Here is a 14,478-nt window from a genome sequence, read left to right on the forward strand (position 1 = left end):
GGAGCTACTGTAATGAGCGAGATCCTTCAAAGTGTTCATTCTTTGGCAGTTACTAATGAGGTCATTAAGCAGAGAAGTAGAGAGGCGGCTCGGAAATGCTTTTCTCCACTACCTACCCCCAGGTAGCGTCTCTACTCTCCCTTCTTGCCCTCGAGATCGTGCCGGAAGCACACAGTGTGGCCTTTACCTAACACCCTGAAGGGGTGGCTCTTGAAATGAGGGCTTTTCATTCCTCCCTGCGTCGCAGTATTTGCTGAGCACGTGCTGTGACCCTGGCATCGTTGCAGAGGGACCTGCCATACAAGTCATACACCTTATGTTCTGCGTAGGGCCCAAACTTTGCCCAAAGAAGAGAGATCTTTTTTCTAGCTGGCATAAGGGCCAGTTCCAGAGCTGGGTAGACCATGAGGACAAGCAAGATAGCTCTCTCTCTGGGGATATAGCGCTGGTGCAAGAGTCAGGTGGAGAGGAAGCAGGCGGTCACGTGGCTCACCACCACCTTCCCACTGGGCACTCCAGTGTCCACCCTCAGGGAAATAGAGGGATAGGTTTTGTCCTGGACAACCCCAGGTGGGAAGGAGCCTGCATCCTTACCCATCTTTAGCGCACCCCTCTGAGCTGTGCCCTCCCCCAGGGGCCTCTGGCCCAGGACTTTCCCTTGCCCCCTGACACCCAGAGCTGTTGTTTGAGTGTGACTTTACTGAGAGGTTCAGGGGAGGGAGCTCAGACAGGAGGTTTGGGAATTCTTCCTGGTCTGCTGGCCCCAGAGCCTGGCATGGCCAGTTAGCTTGGCTAGCTTGGGCCACCAGGCAGATAAACCCGGCTGGTTTCCTTCCTGTCTCCCTGTGTTCTCCAGCTGGCCTCAAAGGTAATGAGGCTGGATATGTCCCCACCCACCTCCCTGGGCCCCCAAGGCCAGCCCACTCCCACTTTAGTCATTGCTGACCTGCATCACCAAAGGCAGAGTTCACCATTGGTCCATGTGCCATCCAGCCTTTTGCCCACCACGTCTGCAGACACCACAAAGGCAACGGAAGTGAACCGAGCCTGTTCCCCGGTCCAGCTTCCCCGGGTTGCTTGCCAAAGTATCAGCCTCTGGTCCTCTGACACTGGGTGGTGGATACCCAGTCATGAGATCAGGTGTGATAAGGCCCTTGGTCTCCTGCTTCCCCGGTGTCTGTGGGCACCATGGGGCAGATCTCATTTGTGTGGTTGGTTCTACCACGGGCGTGCCCAGAAATGGACGACCTCTGTGCCTTGTGCAAACTCCTAAAGAATTTGGCAGGAGGTTCCTCTATTTGAGCAGGCATGGGTGGCCCAGAGAGAATGGCAGGATGAGGCCTCCATGCTCTTTCAGCTTCTGCCCCCAGTTGCGCTGGGGACTAGGGATAAGTGAGGAGGAGACCACCCTCCTGACGGCCTCTGGCCCCCTTGCCTGCTCTCGCGCAGCCCTTCTCCAGGGCCAGGTCCCTCGGGTGTCTCCCCACCCAGCCCCTCACGGTCGAGCCCTCCTCTGTCGTCTCCTCCCCGCCCTCCCCAGCCTTCTGCATGAGCCCCCCCAAACCCCAAACCAGTGGCAACCTACATCCCCCAACTAGGGGGAGCAGCCTACCATCCTCCTGAGGGCCCCAGACTGAGAAAAGGGCCCCCCTCCCCAGCCATTCAGGGAGCCTGCCTCAGATGTCCTGCCCCAGGACAGGGACCCCAGTGGCTGGGAAGGCAGTGTGGCCACAGCAGCATCTCCGGGGCGTGGCAGGGGTGGAGCTGGTTTGGGCAGGCATTGCTGACCTTTGTCCTTTGGCTCCCCTGCAGCGCAGAGCCCCACAGCCGCGGACCCCCTGCAGCAGGCCTACGCTGGAGTGCAGCAGTATGCAGGTCGTTAGTATCCACGCGTCCCCACGGTGGTCCCTGGCTGCGTGCACCTCCCCGTGCCTGGCCATCGCCCCACCCAAGCCTGGGCTTAGCAGTGTGGGGGGCTTGGGGGAGTGGGGAGGGCCTGACAGGGAGCCGTGGTCCCCCTACCAGGCTGCCTTCCTCTCTGCGGGCGTCCTTTGGTGATCAGGCAGAGCTTGCCTCACCCTAATTCATCCTGGCAGTGATGGGGGTTCAGAACTCCATTTGAGCTGGTGAGCTGGGCTAAGCTTTGGCCTTGCTGTGAAGCGGCATCTCTGAGGCCAGATGTCCTGCCCCTGTGGTGCTGCCAGGGCGGGTCTGTCTAGGGGCACCAAGCCTCCCCCAGGAGCACCACGTGAGACTGGAGCTGGGGGACCACTGGCCCAGAAAGCACAGATGCCCGTTTGAAGGAGGAGAAGCAGCTTCCATCCCCCTACCCCCAGCCACACACAGGGAACAGGAGTGGGGCCCGAGTGAGGGGACAGGGAGGAGGACAGACCGCCAGAGGCAGAAAAAAGGAGAAGCGGGCAGGTAGCCTCGGTTCACTGAGTGGGGAGGTGATGAGCTACTGTAGGAAGCCCAAGGCCAGCCGTCAGCCACGCTTCTCTCCTACCTCTGGGCTGGACAACACACACACGCGTACAAACACACACACACCCCACAGTCATCTCTGCCGCCAGGGTCCTGCTGTCTGGCCCCATCAGGGTCCCTCCTCGTTGCGTTCAGATGAGCTGGCAGTGTCGCGCCCTAGAGGGTAACGGGGCTGCCTGGTACATGGGGGCCTGCATGAGCTGGCTGCCACCTAGAGTCCAGGGAAAGCTCTTTTCCTCACCTGCTGACCCCTTTGAACTCCTTTGGGAGCCAGGCCAGGCTGAGGAGGGTCTAGCCAGTCCTGTGCCTCCTCTGACTCTTTTTCCATTTGAATATAGAAAGCATCAGATTTGTTTAACTAAGTCCTTGGCCCCTGGGGAACCAGCCACTAGCAGGATCCCAGAGGCCAAGCTCACACCCAGGGTGGCTCCCCACCTCCCCCACTAGTGCCATCCGAACACTGGTGAGGTTGTGTGAGCCCAAGGCAGCCTGGGCTCAGAGAAGGGGAAACCTGGTGGGTTCCAGGTGGTGTGGGGCCATCCTTTCCATTCTGATGTTTCTGATTATCCGTTATTGTGGATTATCTGCACACGTGGGTTGTCCATTGTTGCAGATTAAACCTGCCTCCCCCAGGCACACACCAGCATGCACACACACATGCACACACACGCACACACACCAGAACACATAGGCAACTTCTAGACTTCTTTTTGCTGCTTCTCCTTCATTACTGCTAAGAACTGGCTTTATGTTAAAAATGCGGTTTTTTCGCTGGTCTGCTTTGACTGCTCACCACTGAAACTTCTCTCTTTCTTCTTGCCTCTCACTCTGTCTCTCTTCGTGTCACTGTCACCGTCTCTCGCTCTTGCCTCTTCCCTTGGGTCCTCCAGCAGCCGCTTACCCTGCTGCCTATGGTCAGATAAGCCAGGCCTTTCCTCAGCCACCTCCAATGATCCCCCAGCAACAGAGAGAAGGTGAGTCTGCCGGTGGGGCTCCTGCGCCCCTCCCCCTTCTCCCCCCAAAGAGGCTGCTCCCCCAGGCCTTTGGCGGTGGTGTTCTGTTGGCAAGGTGACCGCATCTGCGTTGTGCCGAGGGTGAGGGGGGTTGCGGGGCCGTGAGAGGCGGCGTGGAGGTGCACGTCACAGGCAACTCTGCAAACCCCAGTGGAGGGAGGTCAGGACGGGGGAGGCCTGGACGAGGCAGGGTAAAGGAGGCTCCCCTCCCACAGTGGGCAGCTTTTGTCCAGTGGAGAGGAAAGGGAAACATAGGGATGCTCATGGCTGGGGTGGTGAGCAGGAGCGGGGAGACCAGTTCATCTAGGACAGAAGCTGTGCCCTCTCGGTGAGCAGGAGAGCCCACCTGGAGCTCCCAGGGCAGGATCCAAGGGCGGGTGAGGGGTTGGGGTGCTTTGGTGTAGGCCTAGCAAAAATAGGGGGATCCCAGAAAGCTGCCTCTGAGGCCCTGCTGTGAACAGGGCGGCAAGCCAATGGACCTTAGATGCTGGAACCTCCTAGAGACCCTCAGTGTCCTGTCATTCCAGAGTCTGGAGCCCAGTGGGGACTGGATAACAAGTCCAAGCTCGGGATGCTCACAGAGCCCCGTGTGATGAGATCTTGTCTCCCACCCTATGAAAATGGTCACTCTGCCCATGAAGCCACCACACCCGCCCCAGTAGCCCGCGTGGCCAGAAAGGACCAGTGATTTCCAGATCGCTGGCTCGTAGTCCTTGCAGCAGATGGTCCCAGAGATATGGGACGTGAGCTAGTCCTGGAAAGGATCTCAGGGTCTGTTAGTCCAAAGCTTGTGGTCCCGAACAAGCCCCAGAGCCTGGATGGCTGAGCACCTGGTCTTGGAAGCAAATCCTTCTAGGTCTGAGTCCTAGCTTGGCCTCTCTTCTCTCAGCTTTGGCGTCCTCACCTGTAGAATGAGGACAGTGGTAATCATTCCCTAGAGAGTTGTGAGGGTCACCTAGCTCAAGACTGTCTCCAGACTCCAGCAGTCACCTGCTGATTTCTCACTGTGCATGCCGCCCTTCCCTCACCAGTTGGTCACCCCCTCCAAAGTCATATGTGAGGTGTTATCTCAGTTCAAGTGCATGGGGCAGCTCCCGAGACCTGTGTCACCATCTTCCCAGGGCCTGTGAAGATGCAGGAACCCCGCGGGGTGCACAGCGAGGCCCCCTGCTCACTCCTGCAGCCACGCGCTGCTGCAGCTGCAAGTCACACCTGGGCCCATCGGTGAAGTGGGGGTGGGGGATCGGGCATCAGCCTGCCTCTGCCAGCGGGTCCCCTCCCTGGGCTGTGGCCCTGCAGCCTGCCCTGCCCTGCTCCCTCCAGTCCATGCCTTCCAGCACCACATCAGTCGGGTCAGAGCCACAAGTGGTGGCGTGCAACTTTGCCCATCCCGGGCCCAGAACTGTGCCCAAGGGCCCTTCCTGCTTTTGTCACCACTGTGACTTCAGGCTGACCCACCCTCACCTGTAGTCAGTGCCCCGCATCACTCTGGCCTGTGGCTCAGAGGTCTCTACACACACACACACACACACACACACACACACACAGCTGCAGATCAGTGCTGCTTGCCCCAACACACATGACAGCCCCTGCCACTGGCCTAAACCCATTCCCTTCATCTGCTCCCTGTCCTGCCCGCTACCTCACACTTTGTACCAGCCCATGCATCTAGCTCTAATTCCACATACCTTCTGTCCACCTCAGAGCAGCCTCAGGCCCTCCCATCCCCATGCCCTGTTCCCTAGAGCACACCCTGTGTGGCCAGTCCCCACTCCGGCCTCCCCTCGGGCAGGGGCCCCCCCCACTGTTGTCCCTATCCTCCCTGACTTTGGTACCCTGGGGGAGCAGGGCAGGGGGAGGGGTGAGAGGCGAACCCAGATCTTTAGAGAGTGCACTGCATACAGGGGTGAGCTCACAGTGCTGGGAGTGGGGTCTTTGGGGAATTCTCTGGGGTCCTGAAGGATGGAGATTTGGAGATGGGGAGATGGGCATCCAAGGCAGGGAGAACAGCAGGAGCGAAGGCAAGGCATGGGTGTTGCCAAGTATGAGGTGAGCCTGGAAATGGAGTGGGATGGAGCCAGAGCAAAGCCATGTCCGGTGTTGCATGAGGTATGAACTGGAAGGCTGTGTACCTCCAGGGATGCCAGTGGTTAGCCTCTTCCCACCTGGTCACCACCACCTGTGTAAATGCCATTGAAATACCAGGACACGCTGGCTGCTGGGCAGGAACCACCTTCCAGCTCCCTTGTCTTTGAGTTGACCCTGAAAACAGATGCCTGAAGCCCCTGAGGCTGTCTGCCCACAGACCGCCCGGGTTGTTGTGCCAAGGGATGTGGTGGGCTCCAGGGCCATCGCTTTCTGTCTCTGGCGCTCCATTTCTCTTTTCTCCGAAGGCTAGGTTGGACCAGATTGATATCCAAAGCCCTGCCGTTGTGCTATCTGGATGCTCGATAATCTGGGAATTAGGGAATGCACTGAGGGCTCCAGGGTAGCCTGAGAATGACAATGTGTAGGCCCACTGTTGGGGATGAGGGGGCAGGGGGCTAGCCTGGGACTGGGAGAGCTGGCCCTATGGGGCTCAGCCACACACCACGCTGAGGGGACTGAGTGCAGAGGCTCTGCCCTTGAGGCTCCTCGTCTCTTTTAAGAACAGAAATAACATCCATACCAAGCAGCTTGCAGGACTTGAGCTTGTAGGGAGGCCCCCAAGTTCAAGTGGGTGTCAGCATGCAGGGAGAGCACAGTAGGAGTATGGGGAAGGCAAATGCTCCTGCCCTCTAGAAAGCGCCCCCTTCTGGCTGGAGAGAAACCATCCCAGACCTGCTAGAGAAAGAGCCTCAGTACTGCCCAGAATATGGGCTATGGGAGCCCCAAGGCTGTCGGCACTCACGTCTAGCTGGGGACCATCAAAGGACACATCCACAGAGTATGAACCAGTGAAAACATGCCATGGTTGGAGGGGACGGGAAGTGGGTGTGGAGGGGAGGAAGGACCACCAGGGCTTGGGGAATTCTGCACCGGGCCCCCTGGCAGTGGGTGAGGGAGCTTGCTTGCGGCCGTTCTGAAAGCGCCGTTCAGGGAGGGGAGGCCAGAGAGTGGGGATGGGCAGATGGTTTGGGGCAGGGACCAGGGCCGAGGAGGTCATTGGTTCAGAGGGAGGCTTTGGTGGTCAGAGGACTCTTAGCTATCAGCTGTGACCCTCAAGGGCACAGAAATAGATGGAAGATGTAAAAATAGAAGTCAGAAGTATGTCAGAAGTAGTTAAGCTTCCCAGGTGGCTCAGTGGTAAAGAATCAACCTGCAATTCAGCAGACATGGGTTCCATCCCTGGGTCAGGAAGATACCCTGGAGTAAGAAATGGCAACCCACTCCAGTATTCTTGCCTGGAGAATCCCATGGACAGAGAAGCCTGGTGGGCTACAGTCTATGGAGTCACAAAGAGTCAGACATGACTTAGCAACTGAACACACACACACAGTTTAAAAGGTCAAGTTTTCTGTGGCACACTCTATTTTAGATGCAAGAAAAAGAGGAAGTAGCTTGGAGAGAGTTCTCATTCAAAGAGCTAAAACTCAACCTTTTGGTCATTTAAAAAGAAACATGTAAACTGAGCTGTAACCGAGCTGTAACACTCCTCCGTCTGTCACTTCAAATTTTTGCTGTGGTGAGACAGAAACGAGGAAATTACATACTCCCCCGTCAAATTCGTATTAATTTTAAAAGAAACTGCCAATGTGTTTTAATTTTTATAAAAAATAAATTTATTTTAAAAGAAACATGTAAATCTTTAGCTATGTGGATATTTCAATGAGGATTCAGGATTTCTGGGGCACTGAGATTTATGAAAAGGAAGTGGAGAGAGGAGGACACAGACCATGGAGACAGACAGCCTGGGTCTGGGTTCATATCCTGGCTCCATCACTACTAGCTATGCGACTTGGTAGGTGACTTAACCTCTCTGGCCTCAGCTTTCTTAACTGTAAAGTGGGGATGACAGTAGCCTCAAGGCAGCTGTAAGGATTAAGTGAATTAACATATACATAAAGTGTGCAGAGCATTCTGGCATGCAGTTAGCACTACAGAAGTGGCAGGGCTCTTATTGTTGAAATGGGGAGAGTTTTATATGATGAAGCTGGCTTATGGGAATCCCATCATGAAGCCTTTGTATGAAGTCCTTTCTGCTCACCTGGCTTGCTGGAGCAGGTTGGATAAGTGTTGGTTTCCACCTTCAAGATTAGGATGGACTTTAAGGTTCAGGGCAGCGGAGGGTAAGGCCTTTGGGGATCAAATGGGAAAGAGTGGCTGCAGGCCAGGACAGAGGATGGGGATTCCAGGCCCCAGAGTCCTGCCTTTGGCCGGGGGAAAATGGGGAGTGAGGCTTGCAGAGACAGGGCTGCCCCAGCACTTCCCTCCATCCTACCCTGGCTGGGGGTGGCGGGGGGGGGAGGGCTGGGCAGGTCTCCCTACCCAGTGCCTCTCCTCAGTATCTCTCCTCCAAGACTAATCAGGCGTGTTCACCCCATTCACTGGTTGCCTCCACCCCTTGAGCCCTGGAGTTGCCAGGCGCCCTGTGATGTGAAAAAGACCGCTGAGGCACAGAGTTTCAGAGACTTGCTCGAGGGCAGAGTGGAGACCAGAGCTCAGACCCGGGGCTCAGCAGCTCCCCACTCTTTCACGGCCACTTTTGGACCTTGGATGAGACCCCTATCCTAACCTCGCCCCTAACCCTCCCTGCTGCCGCTGCCTAACTCGCTCACCTCTCCTCTGTCTCTCTCTTCCCCCACCCCGCCATCCCTCCTCCCCTGACCCCCCCCCCCCACCGCAGGGCCCGAGGGCTGTAACCTGTTCATCTACCATCTGCCCCAGGAGCTTGGGGACGCTGAGCTGATGCAGATGTTCCTCCCTTTCGGTAATGTCATCTCCTCGAAAGTGTTTGTGGATCGGGCGACTAACCAAAGTAAATGCTTTGGTGGGTAAAGATAACAAACCAACTTCACCTAGGACAGGGTGGTGCTCGCACCAATTTACCGGTGTCCAACTGCTTTTAACCTGCTCCTTCACATCGCCGCAGCCCCCCACTCCCAAGTGCTCCTGTGCCCAGCCTCCAGCCTCCATCTCTCACCCTCTTCTCTCTTCTGTTCTTTGGTTTCTTGGCTTTTCCTGCCCACTCCCATCCAGTCTCCTAGCCACCACCCCTAGTCCACGAGAGAGCTTCCCCTCCCAGCCCCAAAGCTCAATTCCCACCAAGAGAGAAGGGAAAGGACCCATCTTGGGCAGGAGGAGGAGGGGCATGGAGCAGAGCCTCACAACAGCCATTCTCCCAGCACCCCTCTCCTCTCAAGGCTACAGTGGCCCTGGGGGTCAAAGCTGAGCATGACCCTTGGAGTGAGGGGTTCACCCAACTGAAGTCCCTACCCCACTGGCCCCTTGGCCTCTGTCCATCTTTCTGTCCTGCTCCTGCCTCCTTCTCTTTCTACCCTGCTCTTTGCTCCCCTCTTGCCATCCAATGCACCTTTCTCCCCGAACCCCCACCCCTCAGGGCACCAGAGCGAAACTGTCAAGGAATCAGGAAGAGGAAACTGGTCCCTGCCCTCAGGAAGCCTCAGGTCTGAGCTTAGATGAAAATCATATCTATTCAATGGCAGTGAGATCTGCCAGGCACCAACTAATGAAGGAATGAGAAAGGCAGGTGGATGCAAGCAGACAGAAGGGGAGGGAATTCCAAGCATGGGGAAATAGAATGGATGAGTGTATGGGGCTGGGATGAGGAGAGTCAAAGGCTAGTGAATGAGGAAGCTGGAGGCTTTGGGGAGAAAGGAAGGTTCAGGGGAGACCAGCTATGAGGGCAAGTCTGTGCTGGGGAGGGGTTCAATCATTCAGGTGAAGGTGCTTCATATGGTACCGTAGGCAGTGGAAGATGGGGGAGTAATGGGGTGAAGATACCTTTGGGAAATTCTTCTGGACAGAGTGTTAGATGGGAGACGAAGGGCTTGGGAGGATCTAGGAGTATGGACGTCAGATAAAACACAAGATTCCCAGTTAAATTGGCATTTCGGATAAATAACAGATACATTTTTAGTATACGTATGTCCCAAATGGGTCTTCCCTGGTGACTCAGAAGGTGAAGAATCTGCCCGCAAGGTGGCAGACCAGGTTCAACCCCTGGGCTGGGAAGAGCCCCTGGAGAGGGGAATGGTAACCCACTCTAATATTCTTGCCTGGAGAATTCCATGGACAGAGGAACCTAGTGGGCTACCGTCCATGGGGTCGCAGAGTCAGACATGACTGAGTGACTAACACACACACATCCCAAATATCATGTACAATGTGTCCCATGCAATATTGGAGACATACTAAAAAAGTATTTATTGCTTATCTGAAATTCCAGTTCAGCTGGGCTTCCTGAGTTTCAGTTTGCTTCTTCAGACCTCCTGGAAACCCACGTCATCCCCACACCTCTCCTTTCCACCCCTCCTCGGCCCTTTTCCCACCTCTTCTGCCTCCATGAGAGCTGCTTTCTCAGGTCTGATCTACTCCTGAGTCCCCCAGAATTGAGTCTGGTCCCCAGACTGGACACATGGAACCAGAGCTGAGTCAGCCCAGCACCTCCAGGTTGACCCCCAGATTCAGGGGCTGTGAGGCCGGAACCTGGGTCCCCTCTTGGGGATGGGGGAGGGGGAAAGGTACAAAAGTGCAGAAGTGCTGGAAAGCACGTGTTAAGGAGATTCCAGTTTGGAGACCAGCTCTCCAGGTCCATGAAGGGCTTCAGGGTGGAAATGATATTCCCCAAGGCAGTCAAGATCTTTGCAGTGTTCCTTCCCCTCTGGCAGCTGCCACTTAAAATCTGTGGTACTTCAGAGGCATTGAGTTACCCAGCAGCTCATTTCTCTGGGGGATGGGAGAACAAGGCCAAAGGAAAAGATTGGGGTGCACCCCTCAACTGTTTGGTGTTTCTTTTGATGAATTACAGTTACCTGTGTAAAAACAGCAGACTGGAGATCAGCTGCGTTTGGTCTCTAAGTAAGCCTCAGATGTCCGATAAGTCAGAAGAAAACTGCAAAGAGCCCAGACTCTGCTGGGTATCCAGGCTGGAGCAGGCCCAGCCTTTCCCTCTGGCATCTATGCTGTGCCGCTCCCTCCAGTCAACCCCAGATTATCCTTGCCATTAGCTCATTCAAGTTCTCCAGCAAAGACTTTTGCCCTACTTTTCCTGGAAGTCCTCCCCCGTATACCTCTGCTCTGGTTCTTTCTCTCTTCCTGCACAAACATCTAGCACTGAACATCCACCAGCCTTGAGAAAGGCCAGGATCCCGCCCAGCTGGCCGGCCCAGTGGCTCCTCCTTCAGTCTCTTGGGTTCCCTCCCTGGCTTTGGCAGCCCAACCTGTGCATCTCCCCAGCACACACTCACGGGCAAGCTTACTTTCTGGATCTCAGTGTCTGCGTTGGTGGAATGGGGATTTTGGCGGTCAGCTCTCAGTGATGCTGTGAAGGTTACACAAGACATTCCATGTGAGGAAAGGTCAGAGTGGACCTTCAGGAGGTGCTAGGGCCCCTTTTATTCCCCCCAAAGGGCTGTGTTGCTCCACATGTAGTCCTCTGTGGAAATGAACTGCTCAGAGTCTTCCCTTGCTCTTCATAACCACAAACAGAATCTTTTGGAGGCCTTCGTGAGCAGCACAAATGGTTTTTATGTTGGAGGAGGGGCTGGAGGGCCGCCAGGAGGGCATCCTACCTGCACAGCCTTCTCAGGAGCCAAAGGAATGGGGCAGGAGCTCTGGGAGAAGGGATACAGCCCTGGAAACGAGGTACATGGGAGATGGTGCCCAGAGCCTTGCTGAGGGGGCCAGCGGGAAGATGCTCCCTGCCCTGACTGCTAGCCAGTTAAGAAAGTTCAGGAAGAAAAGTTCCTTGAGCCTGGCACCCTTCTCAACCCCCAGGCTTCCAGTACTTAACCTGAGGCTGGGCTTCTTGCCTCCTCCCGGAACTTCTCTCCCTCCTTTTACACCTTTGCCCTACACAGCATCTCCAGCCCTTTTTATCTTTGTCCCGTCTCTTTCCCACTTCGCTCATACTTGTTTTTTTTTTTTTTTTTTGGTGGTGGTGGGGCAGCTGTCACCAATAGTTAGGCTATCTTGTCCTGGTAGGGAGGGAGGCTTTTAGCTTGCCTAAAAAGAGAGCAATGTAACAGATGCACCATTCACACATTTGAAAACTGCTCTGCTGACAGCTTGACTGTAGTTTTGTGGGGAAGGGATGGGCCAGGAGGGCATGAGAGGGGGAGGTGGAAAAATGACTCACATTGATTTCCAACTATGGATAATCCAAAATCCTTCCTGTGTATTTAGGTTTATGCTAAGTCGCTTCAGTCGTGTCCGACTCTGTGCGACCCCATAGACGGCAGCCCACCAGGCTCCCCCGTCCCTGGGATTCTCCAGGCAAGAACACTGGAGTGGGTTGCCATTTCCTTCTCCAATGCATGAAAGTGAAAAGTGAAAGTGAAGTCGCTCAGTCGTGTCCCACTCTTCGCGACCCCATGGACTGCAGCCCACCAGGCTCCTCTGTCCATGGGATTTTCCAGGCAAGAGTACTGACTGGAGTGGGGTGCCATTGCCTTCTCCGATTTAGGTGTACAGATGTATACAGATGTTGGATATGTTGCCTTGGGCCCAGCTGTGACCAGTCTCATCGGAGGTCACATGCTAGCCCTCTTTGAGTACACTCACATGTACCTGCACACATCCCTCCCCCGTCTTTGATGATGCATGGTTGCAAGAGAAAATGTGCAGAAATGCAGGAGGGAGAAAGAGAAAAGAGGCCAGAAGAGGTAGTGTCCGGGTGGAGGTAAAGGGGAGGAAGGGTCACCACATGGGGAGAGTGAGGGAGGGGTCTCAGGCAGGACCAGGGGACCACAGATAGTTAACCAAGAAACAGCTTTCTACCTCCCTGGGGTCTGTACATCTATCCCTTATATATCTAACGGCCATTTGGGGACAAACACCCCAAATGAGGCACATTTGCAGCATGGCCAGGAAACTTTGCCAAGCGTAGTTTCATATTTGCAGGATCTAAGTCCATTTTACAGAGAAACGGCCTCCAAAGTCAAATAAATTCCAGGAAATACGAGGTTTGAAAAAAAAAAAAGCCAAAAAGAAGAGAGAAGCTGGGGTGGGAGGGGGATGTTTTTGTTTGTTAATGTGCCAGGAACTGTTCCAGAGTGACCTGGCTGCAAACCTACTTGACCACAGAAGGTCCTTTCTCAAGGAGCACTGTTTGAGCCATTTTGGGAAATGCTGATGTAGTGTAGTCTATAAATAGGAGATGCATTCTAAGTTCCAAAAGAGGTCAACTTTGGGAACCTAATCCAGTCCCACCTGGGAACTGCTTGCTTCAGGGGACTGGGAGCCATGGATGGTTCTATACCCTTGTCCTGGGATGTTGGGAGGACTGAACATGTGACAAGCACTTCTGCAGCCTGTAGTACACGGAGGAGGCTCTCAGCGAACTTTCGCTAATAGTGTCAATTTGTACTATTACTGTTACACCACTATCAGTGCTATGAGAGGTTCACAGGCGACGCGTCAGCGGGCGCGTGCTCAGTCCAGGGCAAGAGCCGCTGCTCCCAGGAGGGAGTCGTGCTAACATAAAAGGGTGGCGCGGACGGCCTCTGGGAGCGAGGTGGCGTTTCACGCGAGCCAGTGTGGACTGACCCGGGTGGCCACCCGGAGCCTGGCTGGGGGCGGAGCGGGGCTCGGCCTGGACGGAGCGGGCGGACGGGCGGCGGGGACCCCGCCTCGGCCCCGGCCCGCGGCCGGCGGCGCTCGCCAGGGGGCGGCCGGGATCGGCGGCGGCGACGTTCGCTCCGGGGCGCCTCCCCTCCCTCCCCTCGCACTCCTCTCTCTCCCCAGGCCGGCCCCCCGTGCCCTCCCGCTGCCAGGCCCCCTCCTGTCAGGGAGGACAGTGTCCAATAAACTCCTCCGCCCGCAGGTGTGTCCGCCCTCTCCCACCGCAGGCGGGGGCTGAGGTGCCGGGGCCGGCCGGGGTGGGGAAGAGGGCGCCCGGGACAGCCGCGCCGCCGAGAGCCGAGGCGGAGCGGGGACGGCCCGCCCGGGCCCGCGCGGGCCGGTAGCCGGGAGCCTCCCCAGCGCGGCCCCGGAGGAGGCCGCGCGCACGAGGGCTGTGGGGGAGGGGTGCGAGCCCGGCCAGGGGGCGTGGCCACGAGGGGCGGAGCCTCGAGCCCCGCCCCGCCCGGAGGCTCCGCGGGAGTGGGCGGGGACTCCCCCGCCCCGCCCCCCGGCTCCCGCCCTCCACCCCCTCCCCTCCCCGCCCCCTCCCGGCCGGGGCGGCCCCGTGGAAACCCAGGCCCTCGTCCCTCGTGTCTCGCTAGGCTTCGTGAGCTTCGACAACCCGGCCAGCGCGCAGACTGCCATCCAGGCCATGAACGGCTTCCAGATCGGCATGAAGAGGCTCAAGGTGCAGCTGAAGCGGCCCAAAGACGCCAATCGCCCGTACTGAGCGCCGGCGGGAGCGTCCCCCGGGGGAGACCAGGACTCGCACAGGTAACCGGGATCGGCCGGGGCGCGGGGACGGGGGAGGTTGGGGAGGTTGATACCGGACGGACCCGCCGCCTCCTCTGGCCTTTGTTGCCTGGACCCTCGTTGTGCCTTGGACCCGCTGCGCCCGGCTCGACCTGCTCCCAGGGGGCAGGCGCAGAGCTGTGGTCATCCCCGGCAGAAATGGGTATGGCCATCCCCCTGCTGCAGAGCCAAGAGGGGGCAGGAGGGAGGGAACTGCTTTGAGAAGGTCTACATTGGCAATCTTGTTTGCCAGAAATCCTGGGGTGAGCCGATGACAAGCTCAGGGCTAGGAGAGTTTGGGTGGCATAGGTTTTGTGGTGGGGAGCTATAGACATGTGCTGGGGCCTTCTGTCAGACTCCCTGGCTCTCCACTCTCCAGCTCTGGGGGCCTGTCAACGCTTGACTG

The 14,478-nt window shown here is 56.8% G+C and overlaps 1 protein-coding gene across 50 annotated transcripts in view; it reads left to right on the top strand.

The window, feature by feature from the left end:
• The window catches only part of CELF4 (CUGBP Elav-like family member 4), a 317,087-nt gene that overhangs the window by 292,199 nt on the left and 10,410 nt on the right, over positions 1-14,478 (top strand). For 6 of the 50 annotated variants that reach the window (XM_027961001.2, XM_027961005.2, XM_027961006.2 and 3 more), the window contains exons 9-13: positions 1,813-1,878; positions 3,375-3,458; positions 8,323-8,406; positions 13,404-13,482; positions 13,883-14,054. In XM_027961001.2, the coding sequence (XP_027816802.1) occupies positions 1,813-1,878; positions 3,375-3,458; positions 8,323-8,406; positions 13,404-13,482; positions 13,883-14,054 (485 nt within the window). Of the gene's footprint in view, positions 1-1,812; positions 1,879-3,374; positions 3,459-8,322; positions 8,467-13,403; positions 13,483-13,882; positions 14,055-14,478 lie in introns of all 50 variants that reach the window. The other 44 variants (XM_027961010.3, XM_042239595.2, XM_042239600.2 and 41 more) reach the window with 13 other exon arrangements.

The sequence above is a fragment of the Ovis aries genome, chromosome 23 (genome assembly GCF_016772045.2).
Source record: "Ovis aries strain OAR_USU_Benz2616 breed Rambouillet chromosome 23, ARS-UI_Ramb_v3.0, whole genome shotgun sequence".
Lineage (NCBI taxonomy): Eukaryota > Metazoa > Chordata > Mammalia > Artiodactyla > Bovidae > Ovis > Ovis aries.